The sequence below is a fragment of the Trichosurus vulpecula genome, chromosome 3 (genome assembly GCF_011100635.1).
Source record: "Trichosurus vulpecula isolate mTriVul1 chromosome 3, mTriVul1.pri, whole genome shotgun sequence".
Taxonomy (NCBI): domain Eukaryota; kingdom Metazoa; phylum Chordata; class Mammalia; order Diprotodontia; family Phalangeridae; genus Trichosurus; species Trichosurus vulpecula.
In genome coordinates this window covers 67,516,025-67,537,350 of record NC_050575.1, presented here as the reverse complement: position 1 = coordinate 67,537,350, position 21,326 = coordinate 67,516,025, and the positions used below count along the sequence as shown (strand labels likewise).

The window sequence follows — 21,326 nt, the reverse complement described above, 5'->3', positions numbered from 1 at the left end:
AAATTATAGGAAACCAAGTCACAGAGAAGTGATGTGTCTAAGCTCACACAGGTTACTACTTGAGATTAGAACTCAGGTCCTCTGACTGAATCTGATCCTCTTTTCCCTGGAAGTCTCATTCCCCTACCTCAATTACCCTCCCCAAAGGGAAAATGCATCTTGAATTCCTTTTTTTAATGACATGTTTTAAATGGATGTGGCAGAAAATGTCAGATCTCTACATAGAAGCCTTTTGGGAGATAAGATGGTTTCATCTACCTGTTGAGGTTTAACTCTTCAGGGGACTAGCTTTGCTTTTCATTTTGTTCAAAAACTGAGAATAACTTTGTAGGAAGGAAACAAGCATTTATTAAGTGCCTACTATGTACCAGGTACTGTACTAGGTGTACTACAAATATTATTTCATTCCATCCTCACCACAACCCCACAAGGTAGCTGTTATCATTATCCCACTTTATCGTTGAGGAAACAGATAGGCAGAGGTTAAGTAACTTGTGTAGGGTCACATAGCTAGTAAGTAAGACTGGATTTGATATGTAAAAGTACAAAAAACACTTCCTGGTTTTAAAGAGCTTTCAGTCCAGTTAGAGAGACAAACAGTACACATGATTATATTTTAGAACTCTACATTCTACCAAAAGTGATAATATGTACATGAGGGAATATACATTTATTAATTGCCTACTATGTGCTAGGCGCTATGCTAAATACTTTACAAATATTATTTCATATGATCCTCAGAACAACACTTGGAGATTGGTTCTATCACTCCCATTTTACAGTTGAGGCAGACAGAAGTTAAGTGACTTTTGCAGGGTCACACAGCTAGCATGTGTTTGGGGTCACATTTGAACTCAAAGTTTTCCTAACTCCAGGCTCAGCACTCTCTCCATTGTGCCATATAGCTGCCTCTTGTAGAATGGCTAGAGCCAGAGTTAAAGCTTGCTTCCACCACAGGAAGGCTGAACGTCCAAGGGCTTTGTTTTGGCACAGCAATTCCTATCCTTCAAGTATTTTACAAGAAAGAAGGAATTAAACATTAGCATTTCAGTAAATTTAGAGGTGGGGAACTGTGAGTGCAGAATGTTACATAACCTGTCAAACATGGAACTGTGTTGGTTTTGCTTAACCATTTTTCTTTCTTACAAGATGTTACAAGCTTGGGAGGGGGTGGAAATGATTTATGTAATGACAAAAGACATTAATTTAAAAAAAATAGGATGTGAGAGGATGAGAAAAAGGAAAAGAAAGGTAGGGCAAGAGAAAGGGAAAGCAAAAGGGGAGGGAAAGGGGAAGGGGGAGAGACAGAGAGGAAAAAGAGGAGGGGAAGAGAAAGAGAAAGAAAAAGAAAAGGGAGAGGGAGGAGGAGGAGTGAGGAGTATAAAAGAAAGCTCTGGACCTAAATCAGAAGACCTGAGTTTGAATCCTGTCTCTGACACTTAAAGCTGTGTAACCCTGTGTGAGCTGATTAATCTCATTCATTTGATGGATTTACTTTCTCCACCAGCCTGTCAGGCTTGTTGTGAAGAAAGTACTTGGCTGACCTTACACCTCATGCTCTTTAAATATTAAGTCAGTCAATAAGCATTTATTATGTGCCTCCAATGTGCTATATACAGAGGAACAGAGACTGTTATTCGAGTCATTTAGGCAAAAATGATTTGAATAAATGGGGCAGAAAGCGTTATCTTCAAAGCCTATTCCCTCAGCCTATAGTGCCTTCCCCTCTGAGATTATACACCATCTTTTCTGTAATATGTCATATATATCTACTTATTTGCATGTTTCCCCCATTAGAATGTGAGTTTCCTGAAGGCAGGGACTATATAGTGCCTGATATAAAGCATTTAGTAAATGCTTTTTTTTACTGACTCATTAATAATATCAGACTTCATGATGAGAAGACAAATTCTTCCAGTCATCCATGTTGCCAAGTACAACCTTCTCAAAGAGTTTAGCTACAAAGGACGTGATAGATATAGGATGATTATCAGCAGGGATAGAAGGATCAAATGGTGGTTTTTTGAGGATGGGGAAGACATGAGCATGTTTGTAGGTAATAAAGAAGAAGCCAGTAGATGGAGAGATTGAAGATGAGTGATACAGTAGAGATAACAGTAGGGGGTAATCTGTCGGAGGAAGACAGGATAGAATGGAATCAGTAGAGAGGTTTCATATTAGGGTTCACAAACTTGTACTGGTATATTTTTTGTCTTCCATCCTTTCAGAGTCAAAGAACTATACAGGGTGTTCCTAAAGTCTGGACACATAGAAAATGTGGAGTTACTGCATTGAGTTCACATGAATCTTGCAAAGCGCATCAACCTTTGTATCACAAATGATGCAAATCATATTGAAGATATTATTTGTTAATATTCCAATTAAAAAATGTTGTTGAACATTTCATTCGTTTCATTTCTTGAAAATATGCATTTTTGCCTATGTGTCCAGACTATAGGAACACTGTACAACGTTAGAATTGGAAGGGACCTTAGAAGATCATATCATCTACCCCTTGCCTTAATGAATGAATCCCATCAGGCAGCTGGTGGTACATTGGATGGAGCACTGGGCTTGACATCATTAAAACCTGAATTCAAATCTGCCCTCAGACACTTACTAGCTAAATGTCCCTTAACCTTTGTTTACCTCAGTTTCTTCAAATGTAAAGTAGAGGTGATAATAGCACCCACTTTGAAGAATTGCTGTGAGAATAAAATGAGATAATATTTGTAAAAGCTCTTAGCACAGCTTCTGGAACATAATTGGTGCTCTGTAAATGTTTATTCCCTTCTCTTTGCCTCTACAACATTCCCAACAAACAATAGGTAACACTCCATTGGTGTCTGATTGATGCTGACTTTGCTGAAAAAGGTAGCGCTTAAATGATCACTGCTGTCAATCGTTATGCAGGAGAATAGATTCGTGGTGTTTGGTTTTAGTTACAAATACAATATCATGAATTTTTTTTTTAAAGTTTGTATCAGGATCAGAGTTGGCAACGGTCATAGAGCCAATAAAGTAAAAAGGCAAGTGGATTCTCATTCCTAAAACTCAAAACAAAAATAAATAAGAATTTGCCATTTTGTACAAATAGCCATTCTTTGATGTCAAATTTCCTCTGCTTGGATGAAAACCCCCTGACAGAACCAAAGAGTACTCATAATGCATAAAATATTTCAGCCAAATGTCCAAATAATAGCAAAACCAACTGGTATCAGGCTGGCCTCATTAACAATTTAAGTGTGCAGCAGTTGTTCATAAAAGCTAACAACTGGTGGGCTCTTAAATAGTTAATGAGGCCAATCTGGCAACCATTATTATCCCCATTAGACAGATGAGGAGGTTGAGGCTCCAAGACTGTAAGCAGTTTGCTTATGGTGACATAGCTGCCTTGACCTCGGGTCTTTTGGCACCCACCCCCTTGGTTTTTCAGTATTTTGAATTGCTTCCATAGATCATGCTCAGAATATCTCACCTAGGAGAGTCTGAAGAGTTTATGAAGCAAGGAGTGAACACTTAGTGAAGAGTCAGAAGATCTGGCTTTGAACTCTTCTGTACTAATAATATGATCTGGCCTCAGTTTCATAATCTATAAAATAAAGGACTTTTATTTGATGACCTCTGATGGCCTTTTTAACTCTGCAAAAGTCTCAAACAAGGACAGCCAGAGTTTAGACAAATTTTCAAATACATGTTATTTGGCACTTTGTAAAAAGTCAACTAGGGGCTAAAATCTGAGCGACACACATCCCCAAATTTATACCATTTTCAAATTTTAGTCATTTATTTATATTTGAGAGGATTATGTGAGATTTTCCAATATTTTAATGCCAAAATTCTAATAACTGCTGGACAACTGGTGTGCTTTCTTATCCTTGAAATGTCAAAAGAAATTGAGGGAACCACCCACTCCCACCCCTTTGTATCCTCTGTGGCAAACTCTGTTTGCACAGGATAGGCAGGCAATGGATGGTTCATGATTGGCATCACTGGAAGTGCTTAGGGTGAGAGAGTGAGAGGGCCACACCCAGGCATCCTGCTCTCTCCTCACACTGGACATTACCAGAATCAACAGACTGGTAGGCTTATAGGAACCCTCCAGGGCTGCCATACTCCATCCAATAACATAAGAACACTAAGTATCGAGGTCAACGTGAGAGGAAGCTAGAGGTTATGAATTTCTCTGCATATACATAGGCTGATCCTCAGATGGCCACCATTTATCTGGCCTGTTTTCTAAGCCATCCAGACTTTGAGGGACCTCTCAGCACTTGTGCTCCATCAGCATCATTTTCAAGAACTGTCATCCCCATATCATGAAGCCTCAGAAGAAGACATTAACAGAAGTATACCTTTGATGACTATGTTAAGAAGAGCACACTAGTCTATGCAGTACACTATTCCTTTTTCTTTCCACCAGAACAACTGCCTTTCTGTGTGGTGTACCTTTAACTGTGCCCAAATACTTATATGACCAGAGTCAGATTCAATAAGGCTGTTATGAGTTTCAAAACCTTTAAACTGCAGGTGTCAATGGAAAAACCCAGGGAACTTTCAGCCTAAAGAGGGGCCAACTCAGTGCTTAAGGTGGGCTTTTCTACTTCTGAGAAAGAAACAAACCTCTTCCCTTCTTACAGAGCCTTGATTAGCAATTTTTGCCCTTTAGGCAGGGAAAGATGGAGGAAGTTCTTCTCTGGTGGGGTTTAGGACAAGGAAACAGGATGGACTATTAAGAGGTTTTTAGGCTGCTGAAGGGCAGAAGTTGGCTGGGAAGGCAGGTCTGGGCTGGGATGAGGAAACATACCCTAGGATACCTAGGGCAATGTATGAGGTTTCAGGCTGCCAATGCGGAGGATGAAATTCTGTTAGTGCCCTTTAAATTTTCTGGATGAAGCCCCGTGGCACTACCCTAGTTCCAACTCTGCTTTTCTGTTTTCTCTTTCCTTTCCCCCTCTCTCCTTTACTTTCCACTCCTTCCCATCGTCTTCCCTACATCCAAAATAGTCATCAAAGTTAGTAGGATTAGAGGAAGTATTCCAGCTTCCCCTTCTACTACCTCAGATCCTGGGAATCAGATTGAAAAGATACTCTACCCGTTCTTATCTTGGACTCTCCACCAATGAATCTCTGAATTGTCGAGCAAGTAATACTCTTCATTGCTTTGTAGCGTGAGCTCCTGGGGATCATTTGTGTTGTAGTCATATAAGGCAATGACTAGGGCTTCTTCAGGTTCTCTCAACGACCGCTGTCAGGAGGGCAGAACAAAATAAAGATAGGGTCAAGAGGATCAGATTTTGAATGTGGTCACCCAGTCCGTGAATTGGAACTTAGACCCATCTTCTGACAACATGAGAGTAATAGACTTTGTACAGTGCATTTGGATATCAGCTAAAACCATCTACAAATGCTCCGGTTGGTTTAACATCGTATTCAGGACCATGGGGCACTTTGAAGGTAATTGGCTTTTTGCTTTCTTCTCAAAGAAATGGGACACACTCTGGCTGCTATACCAGTATAGAGTTTCCTCTGAGATCATAGAACCTCAGTATTGTAAATCATCATGTCCAACACCTAAGATGGAAACAAACCATACTTAGGTTTTGCGGTACCCCATTTAATACCCATAGTTCCACTCTAGGGTCTGTAGTGGGACTGAATGGGGATTTCCAGAATTCTCTATCTTGATCAAAGAAAGGAGGTGAGGGACACGTTTATAACAGGTTTTGTTTTTCTGGCTTCCTCAATGGAGGAGGAGGAGGTGGGAGGGAAAGAATTCAAAGATGAAAATACAATAAAATTAAATTTAAATAAAGAGGTGAGGGGATTGGTATTTACAGAAAACCTGAGGACTTGACAAAAAAACAAAGATAAAGGATGTGGGCAGGGCTTATTCCAGGTACAAAAATGAAAAAGATGGAGAGGAGCTAAGGCAAGAACCCTGTCTCCATACCTTTCCTCAAGCTTCCTTTCTCCCAGTTTGGAGGAACCCCAACCCTCTCTCCATCGGTTGCAATCCCTCTGATCTTTGTGGTTAAATTCAGTAGCCACCTTCTCAATGAAGCCATCCTTGGGTGCACACAGACTAACAAGATGTCTACTTCAAATCCCTCTTAGCACATTGCCTGGGCTTCTTTTCACTAATCTTGCTCTACCCCTTTATCTTAGGGTTTGTTTTTTTTTGTAAGCGTGCCTTTGCCCTGCATCCGTTGAAATCTTGAGAGCAAAAGCTATATCCTATCTATGATCAATAGCAGGCCTGCACAACCTGCAGCGGCCAAAGGATTTCAGGCGGCTTGCAGAAAAATGTAGAGGAAAACATTTTAAAACACGGGCCGGAAGAGGCTGGTGAGCCGCAGGTTGTGTAGGCCTGATCATGGCTCAGACAGAGACGGGCATTGAATTAGTAATTAAGTATTTGTGAATGAAAGTGAATTAAATTTTAAAACTTTTCTGTGTTTGTTGTTTAAAACTCCTGACTCAATACCTTTAGTTTAGTTGTGAAAACATGAAGCTTGAAATGACCAACAATCAAAACCTAAAGGAGATGGTGTGATGTTTTCATAGACACTAGGGTAGAGAGGAACTTGGAAACCTGTGGTCCTTCTCACAGTGGGTCTGAATACAAAGAACCCAGGTAGAAGGGTGAGTGGTGGCAAATGACAGCAAGGGAACATGGGGTTTAAGCAAGAAGTGAAAGTGGGGAATGAGGAGTTGGTTCAGGAACAGAAGAGATCTGAAGGACATGGAGAGGTTTGACAGTAGCAGGAAGCTCAGGAGAGTATCATGTACCTACCACTCAAATAACTGGGGCTTGCCATCCTTCTCACCATGATTTGTGCTAACATGAATTCCAAGCGACTATATGCTGGTAGTTGAGTCTATACTAGGTTATGAACCAAGTCATGTTCATTCTCTCTGAAACATGATCTCTAGAAAGGTTTATATTCAATTCCGGATCTCTCAGTGGATTGCTGATTCCCTTAGTCATTTATCCATAATCCTTGCTGTTTTTATTTTAGTGAGGTTATTCAAAAAAAAGCACCAGGTGCTTGCTTCGGCAGCACATATACTAAAATTGGAACGATACAGAGAAGATTAGCATGGCCCCCGCGCAAGGATGACACGCAAATTCGTGAAGTGTTCCATATTTTTGTGAAGTTATACATGATAGTTATATGAGATTCCATGCTGTCTTGGGGAGGGAGGGGCGAGGGAGGGGAGAAAATCTGGAACTCAAAACTATGTAGAACCGTGTGTGGTAAACTAAAAATAAATAAATAAATTTTAAAAAAAGGTACCAGATTGGAGTAAAAAGACCTGGGTTTCAGTACTGGCAGTGCCCCTAACTAACATTTATTTGCATGAAGCCAAGTTGCTAACAAATTGAAAGGTTAAGTCATGTTCATAGTTACGTTGTATCCTGACATGCATTCCCTAATCATATTTTGCAGACCTTACTCTTTGATACTGTAATTTTTCCCACAGAAAAGGTGACAGTTTATTTAACTTGATTATTTTGTGCGTGTGTGTGTGTGTGCATGCGTGCATACGTGCGTGCGTATGTGTGTTTAAAAACATCAAAACTGCTAGCCCCAGTGGCGAACAGATAGGACAGAAAAGAGAAAGCTGTGGAGAGAGATCCGCTGATTCCAGGGCTCAAAGTCGAAGAGAGGATGAGAATCATTAAGGATAGAGGAGGGGAGGAGAGGGAAGGGAAGAGAAAAGAATGGAAAGGAAAGGAAGGGGAGGGGAAGATTGAGAAGAGTGTGGGAGGGAAAAGGAAGGGGGTGTGAAGGAAGATGGGGGAGGAGAGAAGGGGAGAAGGGCAGAGAAAGAGAATGAAGAGAAGAGGGGCAAGGAGAATTATCAGAGCTGGATGAAGCTTTAGATATCATCTATTCTAACTCTCTCATTTAGCCATGATTCCAAACTCCTGTGGTCAGACTATGTGAAGCTGCATCTATTCTGTTCTTGAAAGAATTCTTAATAGAAATGTCTGGAGGTATAACAAGTAGAGACAAGTTAGCAAGATATATCTGTATGTGTACATATATACATATACATACATACATACTATATCTATATCTATACCCATGTCTATGGAAACCGAGTCCCAGAGAGCAAAGTGTCTTGCCAAAGTAGTAAGTGGAAGAGCAAGGCTTTAAACCCAGGTGTTCTGAGTCTAAATCCATTATGTTTTCCTTAGTCTGTACCAGACCAAGGGGGAGGGGGTGGGGTGAGTCTCTGCAATGTGTTGCCAAGAAGGTTGTGAAACTTTGTATGTGGCATTTAGAGGGAAGAGTAGATAGCTATTTTCCAGAATAACTTAAGTACAGTTCTTGCCAAGGAGATGGGCTCATACTTCCAGTGCAGTGATTCAGGGCTTGTTCACCTGGGAACATGCCAATTTTATGTCACTCTTCTGCTTGGGGAGAAATGGGCAGAGAGCTCCTCTTGCCTCAGGAAGCATAAGGAAACAGTCAGCTTGATCTGAAACAATGTGGAAGACTTCTCCATGTGGTGTTAGAGAAGATGTCTGGGATTACAAACATCTCCACTGTCCTCGGTGAAGAAAAACCTTCAAGTCCATATCAAGAAACTTCGCTTTGGTATGATGCTTATCTCATCATCTTATATATCAAAATGTCAAAAAATACATCAAAAATAATTTTAAAGAGCTTGTTACATGCCAGATATCGTGCTACATTCTGAGGATATGGAGAGAGGCAAAAATCAGTTCACAAGCTCATCATCTAATGGGGGCAGAAGACGTGTAAATAACTAGGCACACACAAGATATATGCACAGTAGGTGGAAGGTTGTTTTTTGTCCTTAATTCTCAAGGAGGACCATGACATCAGAGAGATGATGCCAAGACTTGCAAGTGAATTGGATTTAAGTGAGAGAGGGCTGTGCAGAGTCATCAGCCTCACTCTCTCCTCCAGAGCCATCTGGGTCCAGTGGTGAGATATAGATCAGGACAACTGGAGATGGCCCTTTTTATGTCTTTCCCAGGTCTCAGTTTGACTAGGGCAGCACCCATTCAGTGATTAAGGCAAGGTAAGAAATGAGGCAAAGAATGGTTTTATCTAGTGAAAAATAAAAATCAATCTGGGAGAGGAAGACCCTCAGGGTTTCTGGCCAAAACAGAAACAATTGCTATTTTCATTCACTCTGAGCCATCAGGACCCAAAGACCAACTGGGGCTTGGTCTGGGACCTATTGTTGAGGTGGAAGGTAATCTCAGAGGGGAAAGCAGGAACAGTTGGGCCATGGGGGAAGACACCCATGAAAGGCCTCCTTCAGAAGACAGAATTTGAGTTGATTCTTGGAGAAAGACAGGGAAAATAAGCAGCAGAGGTGAGGAAGGAAAGCATTATAGGTATAGGCATGGGAGATAGCCAGTCCCAAGGCACACACAGGAGAGAGAGTGTTGGGTTCGAGAAATAGCAAGTAAACCAGTTAGCTGGAGTTCAGAAAGCAGAGTAAAGTATTACTAAGACAGGAAAGGTAGGAAGAGGTCAGGTTGTTAAGAACTTTAAAATACCATACAGAAGACTTTATATTTGATCCTGGAGGTAATAGGAGCCACTTGAGTTTAGTGAGTAGGTGCATGGCATAGTCAGACCTGCACTTTAAGAAAATTACTTTGGCAGCTGAGTAGGGGATGGATTGGGACAAAGAGACTAATTTAAAAGGCTGTTTCAGATAGTCCAAGCAAGAGGTAGTAGGGGTCTGAACTAGAGTGGTTACTGTTTGAGTGGAAAGAAGGGGACATGAATAAGAGATGCTATGAAGGTACAAATGACAAGATTTGACAGTAGATTGGGTATTACAAGTGAGAGTGAGGAGTTGAGGATGTCTCTGAGGTTGTAATTTTGGGTCATTGAGAGGATGGTGGACCGTAATAAGGTAGTTGGAAAGAGGGGAGTGCTTGGGAGAAAAATAGTGAATTATTTTGGGGACATTGAATTTGAGATATCTACAAGATATCACCTTTGCGAGTTAAGTTATGAGGGACTGGATACTTTTCCTTGTTACCCATTTGTTTCTGTGTGGGTTTTCTCTTCTCAGCTCCTCAAGAACCCAGACCACATCTTTTATCTGTGGGACTGTACTCTCCCCAATCAAATAACTAGCAAGGGTCAAGGAGGAGACCTGATGCTAAGGGATGAACTTGAGAAAGAACGGAGTGGGAGAGAGATTCTGCATCAGAATCAGGAGCAACAAATGAAAGATTTGATTAGAGCTATGTGAATGTAAGGGAATATTATCTGCTCAGAGTGTGCATGGGGATCAATAAATGCTTATTGAGCATATGGTGTACAGTGAGGTGGGGTTTATTTTAATTTGATGATCATAACAACTCATGCTTATAAAGCTGTGTGTAATGACAGAATCCTTTATCTTTATTTTATTTGATCCTTCCTATGAAGTAGGGAAAATATTATCAATGTTTTATAGATGAGGAAATTAAGGTATAGAGAGGTAAAGGAGCTTGCCCTGAGTCACATGGTGGGGCTAGGCCTCAAGATCAAGTCTTCTAATTCTAACCCAAGTCCAGTGTTCTTTTCACTACATCCTGCTGGATTGCCAAATGAAGAAATATGAACCCAAGAAATCCATTTAGGTGACCTGAGTTGAGGCCTATTGCTACTTTTAGCCAATTTCCAAGAAAAGAGAGTAGAGAAAGAAAACATAGAGGGGAAACATGCATCCAGAGCCTTGGGGTGAGTGTCAAATCATGGCAGAAACTCTAAGGCTTTACTCACCCGGTTGTCTTCGGGAGTGGGAGGAAGAGGCTTCTTTGAAGCTGAAATGAACAACCAGAAAAACAAAATAAACATAAAAGCAAAGTGGGCAAACCCCAGAGACAAACACCCAAGGGATGTGGGGGCTTTTCACCAAAAAAGGGCAGTATAGAGAACAAAAGGAAAATAGAGGAAAAAAATCAAATACCTAAAGTCTCTCTGCTAGGCTACTCTCAACTTGGGGGCCCACCAATGTTTTCAGCAGTCTGCAAACTCTCCTCTGTTCATATGTGTGTTCACCATGTCTAGCCCTCTCTCTTCCTACTGAGCCCCACTTTATCTGATTAAGAGATACTAGTCACTGCCTGAAGCCAGCACTCTGGCTTCCCCACCCCAGATTCCTCGGGAAACCTAGGGCAAAAGAAACAGGGGAGATGAATGGCTTACTCCAATTCATTTAAGGCTAAAGCATGTGGACATGTGCGAATTCACAAAGCACAATAGGTAATTTGCTCTCTATATTATATAACGATGAATTATGGTCTAAAAGTGGGAATTAGTGACTCAGGGGAACTAGTGAATCACTGATTTCCTGACATTGCTGTTGGCTCCTTGTCACCTCCTGCACATCATTTCTGAACAGACTTGAGCTGGGGGTGGATAAGGTGGGTTGCTATTTTTTTTGAGGACCAGATCTACATGCTGTGGCTTCCAAGCATCCACATATTAGCTTGCCATCTTTTTCTTCCTCTTTCTTCATCACTATTACTTCTCCTTACTTCTCTTCTTTATCAGAGCTATTGGAGTCGAATGATGCTCAGGTTTATTCTAGGGAAAGTAGTGACTGGGGTGGGAGAGGTGACCGGAAACCATGCCATGCCATTGGTTAAAGGAATTGGGGGTGTTTAACACGGAGAAGAGAAAATTGAGGGAGAACAGTGCCTTAGCACGGATACTTACAGGTGCTGCTGAATAATATTGAATTGCTTTGCATTACTTGGGGTCAGGAAGCTCTGAGGTGAAATCCTGATTCAAATACTTATTATGGAACCCTGGGCAAGCTACTTAAGCATCTAAGCCTCAATTTCCTCATGTGTGAAAGGAAGAGCGGAGGATAATAAATCTAGATGTAGAAGGGACCTAAAGGGCTATCTATTCCAACCCCCTCATTTTACAAATGAGGAAACTGAGGCCCAAGAAGGTTAAATGTCTTACCCAATGTAAATGTCAAAGGGGGAATCTGACTCCAGAGCCAGGACCTTTCCACTGCCCTATTCCATCACTAGTGATATAGCACTGATCTCATAAGGTTGTTAGGAGGATGAAGGAAATAATCCAGCTTGGTAGATCGTATTGTTCAGTTCGTGACCCCATTTGGGGTTTTCTTGGCAGAGATACTGAAGTGGTTTGCCATTTCCTTCTGCGGCTCATTTGATAGATGGGGAAACTGAGGCAAAAAGGGATAAGTGACTTGCCCAGGGCCAGTAAGTGCCTGAGGCCATATTTGAACTCAGATCTTCCTGTTTCGCAGACCCTGCTGGCTTCTTTGTTTTCCTGCCTTCAGTTACCAACACTCAGCTTCTCTGACCATGCAACAGAGATGGCATCATGTGCAGCCACATAGCATTGGTGATTTCATGAGTTTTCACACAAGAAAGAACAGTGTACAACCTGCACTGAGATTAAGGTGGAGATCATTGACTGAGGGGTCTTTCTTTCCCCATGCCAGGATCATATCGAATGTTTACTGTCTCAGTTGAAAGATCCTCCCATTAGCGAACAAGTTATCCACCTCTCCAGCTGTATGAGTCTCATCATAGGGGCATTAAGGTAGGGAGGGTCAAACAGTCGATCGATGAGTATTTGTTAATTTCTTATACTCAAATACTCAAAAGAAGCTGTGCTCACATCAATTTGGAAGTTCCCTCCAATGATACATCTCTGTATTCACAGCCTCCACTTCCTCACCCACTATGCACTTCTCAAAACATGGCAATTTGGTTTCTGACCCCACCATTCTACTTAAAGAGCTCTCTCCAAGGCCACTAACTATCTTTTAATTACTAACCTGATGACCTTTTCTCCATCCTCTTTCTACTTGACCTGTCTAGCTTTAGACACCATTGTCCACCCCCTCCTTAGTAACCAGATACACTTGGCTTCCATAACAAGGCTTTCACCTGGTATGATTACTCCTCCATCCTCCTTCATTACTCATTATTCTTCTTCCTGTCCCTTAAGTGTGGGTGTCTCTTTCTTCTATTCTCTTTTTATACCATCTTCTTCTTGGAGATCTTATTCACTCTCCTGGCTTCAATCATTATCTTTTTACATATAAATTACAAATCCCTACATGCAGTCCTTTGCTCTTTTCTCCATCTCTGACTGCTGGATAGCTCCACCTGGATGTCCAGCTGGCACTTCAAATTCATCATGCCCAAAAGATAATTTATTATACTTCCCCCTAAACCCACCCCTCCTTTAAACTTCTCTATTTTTATTGAGGATGTTGACATCTTCCCAATCATCCAAGTTCAGAAACTCTGAATCATTTTTAACTCTTTCCTTTTCATCATCCCACCCCAACGCTATGTCCAATCCCGATTAATTGCCAAATCTTGTTGATTCAATCTCTACAATATCTCTAATATTTGTCCCCTTCTTTCTATTGATATGGCCTCTACCTTGGTTTGGACCCACATCACCAGTCATCTAGACTATTATAATAGCCTCTTAATTAGTCTCCATGATTCCAGTTTCACCTCCTCTCCTTCTCCTATCCATCCATCACACAGTTGCCAGCCCAAAATCTGTGATCCCATAGACATCAATGATCAATTCAAGCAATCTTTTAAGTGGGGCAGTTTCCATGAAGAGGAATACGGGAATATAGAGAGAGTTGAAAGCCGAACTCAAGGTATTCTGCCCTCATTAGACTGTGTTCAGATCTGGGCATCATGACTTAAGGAGGATATTGAGAAGTTGGAGAAGGGCTAGTAGGAAGGTGAGAGGCCTTGGATTCCTGTCATATGAAGATCAGTTGAAGGAATTGTAGGGTATTTAGCCTAGAGAAGACTGGGTTTGGGTGGGTGGAGGAGGAGAGAGAAAGTTGCCAGTTTAGATGCCATGTCAAAAAAAACTTCCTAATTGTCCAAGAATGGAATGGGCTGCCTTGGAAGGTTGTGGGTTTCCCCTTCTCGGAGGTCTTCATACAAAAGCTGGACTAGTTGGGTATATTACAATGAGCATTCCTTTCATGTATGAGTTGGACTAGATGGCAGCTGAGATCCTTTCCACTTCTCAAATTATGTGATGATTCTGGAATTCTGTACAAGGCACTGGGCTCAGTGCTGGGGATATAAATACGAAAAGAGATATTTCTTGTTCTCAAGGAGCTAATGTTCTCCTGGGGCAAGGAGGTGTGTGTAGTTCAACATGTACACAGAAAAACTGAATCTAAGGTAATTTAAATTGGGAGAGAACACAAATAGCTAGGAGCATGGAGAAGGCTTCTAGGAGAAGGTGGCAAGCAAGCTAAGGATTGAAATAAAAAGGAAATTCTCCCTAAGCATAGGGGCAAATATGTTGGAAGATGATGGAGAAGAGATGACCAGTTTAATTGGAATATAGAGTGGTGTGTGTGTGTGTGTGTGTGTGTGTGTGTGTGTGTGTGAGAGAGAGAGAGAGAGAGAGAGAGAGAGAGACATTAAATGTCTGAAAAAGGAAGGCTAAAGCCAAAATATGGAAAACTTGAATTGCTGAACTGAGAGAGTTTGTATTTTATCTTAGAGGCAATAAGGACCTATTGAAGATTTTTTAGCATGGAAGTTACATAGTTAGACCTGAGCCTTATGACAATAATTTTGGCAACTGTGTGGTGGGTGGATAGGAGAAGGAGAGGAGGAGAAATTGGAATCATGGAGGCTAATTAAGAGGCTATTATAATAGTCTAGATGACTGGGGGTATGGGTCCAAACCAAGGTGAGGCCACATCAATAGAAAGAAGGGGACAGATATTAGAGATATTGTAGAGATTGAAAAAGGAAAGAGTTAAAAATGACTCAGAATTAGGGCTGACCTAATTTGATGTCTTTATTTTACATATAATTCGTAACTGGAGGAAATTCTAAGGTTAGAAAATAAACATGTAATTTTTTCCTACCCAAATTCACAGACCCCCAAAATCTATGAACCCTCTTGGAGGTCCCTGAACTCCAGATTAATAACCCATGATGTAAAGGCAACTTCCTCATTTTACAGATGGGTTAACTAAAGTTCAGAGTTGAAGTGAGTTTCCTGAGGTCATATAGTCAGTTAGCAGATAAACCTCTCATGTGGAGGTGACATTTTGCCCCAGCCTAAGGAAGGACACATTTAACTTCCTTCTTATGTTGTGGTTCATTGCTAAAGGGACCTGTTACCCAGATGAGCCCACTAGAGATATATTAGCCCATTCTTAGACCAGGTGATGAGTTCCAAGTTCCTTAGTTTTCAAAGAGGACTAATGACAATCACTGAGTGATATCTTAATTTATGAATCAATTGGATTGAAGTGAGGCAGAGTTGGACAAAGTTGTCAGCCTCATTCTCTGTTCCAGAGCCATCAAAGTCCAGGGGCAGGAAAAAAAAAGTCAAGATGATTGTCTATGACCCAGAATGCAGTGGATGACCCTGATGTCTGTGATTTGTGACTTAGCTGCCTTCACGGCCATTGGAACAAATTGTTCTCATCTTCACATTCTACTGGGGGAAGTTTTTAGATAGTTGAGGCAGACATCCCTTTAACTCACCGACAAGTTTTAGGCCTGTCAGTACCCTGAGCACCAGATACTAACACTGGGGTCAGCAACATTTTGAAATCAGTGTGCCACATTGGCATATTCTGTTATTCTGGTGTTCCAGGGGAGAGAAGGTGGAATTAAGTCATTCTTGCAAGTACAGGACAGGGGCAAATATTGTGGCATTGCAGCTTCTCAAAGTTGTGGGTGGTTGTGGTAACTCGTAAAAGGTAAAGAAATGGGGCAGGTAATAGCAGCAATCTTCCCATACTTTGCCAAACCACATGCTGATATTATAAGAGAACAACTATAAGTAAAGTTCACTTGGCTAAAAGTGGTAGGAGGAAGGAATCCATCGTTAAGTACTTACTAAGCACTAATAAGCACATAGTAATGTGCCAGGCACTGTGCTAATTGCTGTGGATACGAAAAAGTAAAAGCAGTTGCTGCCTTCAAAGAGCTCCCATTCTAAGGGGGTAAGACAGCAAACACATAAATAGAGCTTGAAAGAAAGTATAATCAATGTGGGACATGAGGAAATTTGCATACTTTCTCATTAAAATATCATATTACATTTATTCAAATGGGTGGTTTTCCTCCCTTCCTAGTCCTCAAGGCTTAAACAAAACTTGTCACATGAGAAAATATAGGTTGCCATTGGGGACACCCAAAGATGATGTGTGAATGTGTGAAATTACCTGGTACTACTGGAAAGGCGGAGAAGAAAGCTTACCATCCCCATGTGTATGATAGTATAGGAGGTCCAAAGGGGGAACATATTCTTACCATTCTTGGTTGGATCATACTCAGCACAGCCAGATGCAAGTTTTTCAGTCTGGGCACAGCATCTCCACCTCCCATCCATCCAGAAATTGGGGTGGTACTTAGGCACCAAACTGTTATTATTCTTGGTTTCTGAAAGAGTTTGATAAATATTTAGGTAAAGAAAGACAGCTGAGCTGTTTTGAAGATAAATAGAATGATTTGGGTCCCTAATGTAGCAACATCAATCTCTTTGGTTTACTGCAAAAAATATTAAACTTGGAATCAAAAGGCCTACTTCCAATCCCAGCTCAGACACGTTCACCAAATCTCTCTCATCATCTTTTTCTTTATTGATAAAATGTAAATAATACTCATGCTGCCTATCTCACAGAGTTGTTGGAAGACAAGAAAATTGAACTTGAAATCAGAAGACCTAGATCTAAATCCTGGCTCTACTATTTACTACTCCTTTGTCATCTCAGGAAGTCTTTTAACCTCTATGGGCCTCAGTTTCCTTACTTGTAAAATGAAAGGAAGAGAGAGTGGTATCAAACTCGAATAGAAATAAATTGCTTTAGGCTGATACTAAATTTTTGTTTTTCAGATGAGTCCAACTCTTTGTGACCCCATTTGAGGTTTTCTTGGCAGAGATATTGGACTGGTTTGCCATTTCCTTTTCCAGCTCATTTTACAATGAAGGAGCAGAGGCAAACAGGGTTACGTGACTTGCCCAGGGTCACACAGCTAGTAAGGATCTGAGGCCAGATTTGAACTCAGAAAGATGTCTTCCTGTCTCTAGGCCAGTCGCTCTATCCACTTTGTCAGCTAGCTGCCCTAAACTTGAATTAGAAAACCACAAATTAATATTATCTATGTTGTATTCTGTTAAACATTCTCAATTGGTAGTTTTTCAGGAGATATGTGGCCTGCTTGCCTTGAATTTGATTCCTATGGACTAGATGATCGCTAACATTCCTCCAGATTATAAATCTTACAAACCATGACAGTAAATATCACTCAGAACAACCAAGAAAAATCCTCATGAGGAACAATGGGTACAGCAGAAAGGATGGTGGATTTGATGTCAGAGGACCTGAGTGTAAAACCATTTACTACTTGTGTGACCTTAGACATGTGATTTAAAATCTCTAGACTTAAGTTTCCTCCGTAAAATGAGGGAGGGGACAATGTGGCCTTGAAGTTCTCTTCCTGATCTCGATCTGTGATTCTATGATCCCTATATTAAGGGCAAGAGCAGAATAGTTGGCAATCTCAGTTTGTGCCAATACTGTGTGTCAATGGAAAGAGCACAGGATTAGGAGACCTGGCCTCTAGTCTTGGTTCTGGGACTACCTTTGGGTAAGATTGGGAAAATCACTTTAGCTCTAGGGGCTTCAGTCTCCTCCCCTCTGAAATGAGGAGGCAGATGACTTCTAAGGTCCTTTACACCTGTGACATTTGGTGGATCTAATTCATATTGGCAGCTTCTAATAGGCAGAAATAGCTTTGCTTCCATTCAGCACACATCCAGAATAGAACTTAAAAATATAGATAAATAATAATATAAATATAATGATAAATAATATAAAATACAGATAATAAATGCAAATAAACACATATAAAATAAATAAATACAAATAATAAATATAGATGCCTATAGGTGGTCTGAGGGTACCAAATTCTAAATGACTAACTGTAGATCTTTTACAATAAGCAGAACTCAAAGAGAGTAAGATAGAATTAGAAGTAAGTGATTTTTCTTGAAAACCAAAACCAAAGAACATTGCTCAGGTGCACCTGCAAATTGTATGTTCTTCTGTAGCAAAATGCGTTAGCATAATAAGTTGTGGTTAAACAGGGTAATCTTAAGCAAGAAAGCACATTATTAACGGCAAGGCCTTATTTAAATTAAAACAAGCTATTTATTGGTTTATTGGCAGCTAAGTGGCGCAGTGGATAGAGTGTTGGGCCAGGTCAACGAAGTCATAGATTTGCTTCAATCTGCGTTGGTAAATGAAGTTTCCCTCACTGAAGAAAAAATCACAGAGCTTTCATGTGTGTTTTTGGTCACTGCTATGTATTGTTTTGATCATAGGCAAAAGTCTGGTTACCTTCTTTAAGGGCCAACACCCATCTCTGTCGGCTCTCTCGATCGGGAGCGAATACATATAGGAGATAATTATCGTGCACCACCTGCAGTGGGAGACATGCAACAGAATTAGTAGATGTGACACAAACCTGTTGACTGACAAGACGCTTTTCTGCTTTATGGAATTTTTGGCTGGTTCTTTAGATTAGTGGCTTAAACTTTTTGGTATCAGGATCCCTTTTATACTTTTAAAAAATATTATTGAAGATCCCAAGGAACTTTTGTTCATGTGTGTTATATCTATCAACATTTGCTGTATTAGAAATGAAAACTTCTTAGTATTATTATGAAAATAGCTATGACCTTGTAGACTCCCTGTAAAGGTCTCGGGACCCTAGGTATCTCAGACCACACTTTGAAAATTGCTGCTGTGTCGGTCTGACGCTGTATAGATAAAACATTTGGATCCTGAGGCATCATCTTGTAGGGACTAGTTTGCTGGAGCTGGAGTCAGGCAGACCTGGCTTCAAATCTGCCTCTAATACCGATAAGCTGTATGACCATGGGAAAGCCACTTGGTCTCTCTAACCTTTATTTTCTCATCTGTAAAACTGAGGTAATCACAGCATTAGTATTTCACTCATAGGGTTATTGTGAGGCTCAAATGAGATAAGTATGTAAAAGTACTCAGCAAACTCTAAAATACCATAGAAATACCAAGTACTCTAAAAATGACACCTGGTCCAAATGATCAAAATAATGCAGATGTTTTGGTGGTTGATTAATTTAGTCTAAGAGTAAACATTAGGTGGGCAGCTAGGGGGTACAATGAATAGAACACCAGGCTTGGAATCAGGAAGACTCATCTTCCTGAGTTCAAATCTGGTCTCACATACTTCCTAGCTATGTGGCCCTAAGGAAGTCACTTAACCCTATTTACCTCAGTTTCCTTATCTGTAAAATGAGCTGGAGAAGGAAATGGCAAACCACTCCAGTATCTTTGCCAAGAAAACACCAAAATGGGGGTCACAAAGAGTCAGACACAACTGAACAACTAATGTTAGGCAGATTGGATTACTGTCCTTAGATTCTATAACCTCTTGCCTTCAGTAAAATAACTTTGATTTATAGCAAATAGCATTTTGACTATCAGGAGACAAATTTCTTCTTACTAAGAAAGCACTTTTATTTCTCAGGCTACAATTCCATGACAATTTTTGCTTGTTCTTTCTGGGATATGTGATAAAAAGATATTAGATGGAAAATATGCAATCAGATTTTCAATCACTAAGCACTAAAGTCATTTCTTTCATTTCAAGTCTTTCATTTTCTTTCACAAAAGTCATAACATAAGGGCCTTTTTCCATAGGAAAGAGCTTCTCTCCCCATACCAGGCTTATAATGAATGTTCACAGTTTCGATCTGGGAGACCCTCCAATAAGGTGATAATTATCTACCTTTTCAACTATATGACTCTCATCAGAGTCATACCAAAATAATCAATCAATTAGCAAACATTTATTAAGCAGTAATATGTGCCAGGCATTGTGCTAGGTATTGAAGCTTCTCCAATGGTCTGTGATATCAATGGTTTAGGAGTGCCCTTCAATGCTGCAAATTGCAACCCATCCATGCTTTCCCCTTCTGTTCACCCTTTGTCCATGTCTGCTCATAAACACACCACAGGAGATCTACCCAGCATGATAGGGGTCTTCCTGACTTCATCTCACATTATGAAAATACCAATGAATCTTTCTGCCTATCTGCCAACTGTCCTTTACCCATGACATATGACCAGCCCATCCTTTCTTCCTATCATACATTTCCATGATGGCATCTTTTATTCTTGCTATTCTTCCCAGTTCCTTGTTGGTTATATGTTGCAGCCTGCTCACACCCACTGTGCTTCTCCATTGCCTTTTGCGTGACATTAATTTTAATCCTTTAGAGACAGTTGTTGCCATAAAGAAACACCACTAGAATGTCACTATTAAAAAGGTAAGCTTTTTTGTTTCATGGGAAGCTTAGGGTCGTTAAAGGAGCTTTGTAATTTCTCAAAGGAAATCCAACCTTATCTCTTCCTTTTGTTCAACTTTGAAGCTACCTTGTTGTCTATGAGTACCCTCTCTCCTCAGATATACAAAGTGATGCACAAGCTCTAAGGGTTTTCCTTCCAAATTTATGCCATGATTTGGGCAATAGACAGTCTTCATCTTTCAGGTCTTTCCTATAGTGATGGTCAAGCCAAACTTTTTTGAGTGGTTACACATCTCTTCTAGGAAGTTCACACTGACCCTGGGTTTGATTTAAGAAATACAATGTCATCCATAACAGGATTATCTGGAGGACCTCACCATCCACAGAGAAACCTCTGTGACCTATACTCTATACTAGATCTCCTTTATCAGAGTGGCAAAGTGTACACTTTGGGCAAGTATACATCTTCTGGTTATAGGCCTTGCCTGATGGTTATGATCAAAGAGTCTATAAAGTCATTTCTGTTGTGATTTCTGTCTCTCAGGAAATGATTTTTATATATGGATGGGAACTACAATATTGGAAAAGAGCCTTTGAGGCAACATTTTGCTCCACCAATTCAAATTTTTTTTCCATAACCAACCAAATAGGATCTTATCTTCTTTACATCTTTTAGGCAATTTCTAAATGATATGGGTGTTGTTCATTGTTAAATATTCCTTATGAAAGCCCTATGACACCCTACTACTACCCTCATCTAGGATGTCCTTTATTCATATACAGATGACTTTCATAAAGATTTTGTATAGGTTGGAGGTAAGCACGTAGGCCAATAATTGTTCACGTTTTCTCAGTTGTCTTTTTTTTTTAATTAATAAAGTTTGAGGGTTTTTTTCCTACTATGTATTTGGTATCCTCCTCACCTTAAGATTCTTTGCATATCAATCTCTCAAAACTCTCACA

The 21,326-nt window shown here is 40.4% G+C and overlaps 1 protein-coding gene and 1 non-coding gene across 2 annotated transcripts in view; one reads left to right on the top strand and one right to left on the bottom strand.

The window, feature by feature from the left end:
• Positions 1 to 21,326, bottom strand: part of ITK (IL2 inducible T cell kinase) — an 83,199-nt gene that overhangs the window by 32,639 nt on the left and 29,234 nt on the right. Inside the window, exons 3-6 of the mRNA XM_036753022.1 lie at positions 18,409 to 18,490; positions 16,319 to 16,447; positions 10,776 to 10,816; positions 5,097 to 5,248 (exon numbers count right to left, since the gene is read on the bottom strand). Coding sequence (XP_036608917.1) covers positions 5,097 to 5,248; positions 10,776 to 10,816; positions 16,319 to 16,447; positions 18,409 to 18,490 — 404 coding nt within the window. The remainder of the gene's footprint in view (positions 1 to 5,096; positions 5,249 to 10,775; positions 10,817 to 16,318; positions 16,448 to 18,408; positions 18,491 to 21,326) is intronic.
• Positions 7,049 to 7,155, top strand: LOC118845233. The gene has a single exon (XR_005010091.1). It is a non-coding gene; the product is annotated as a U6 spliceosomal RNA (small nuclear RNA).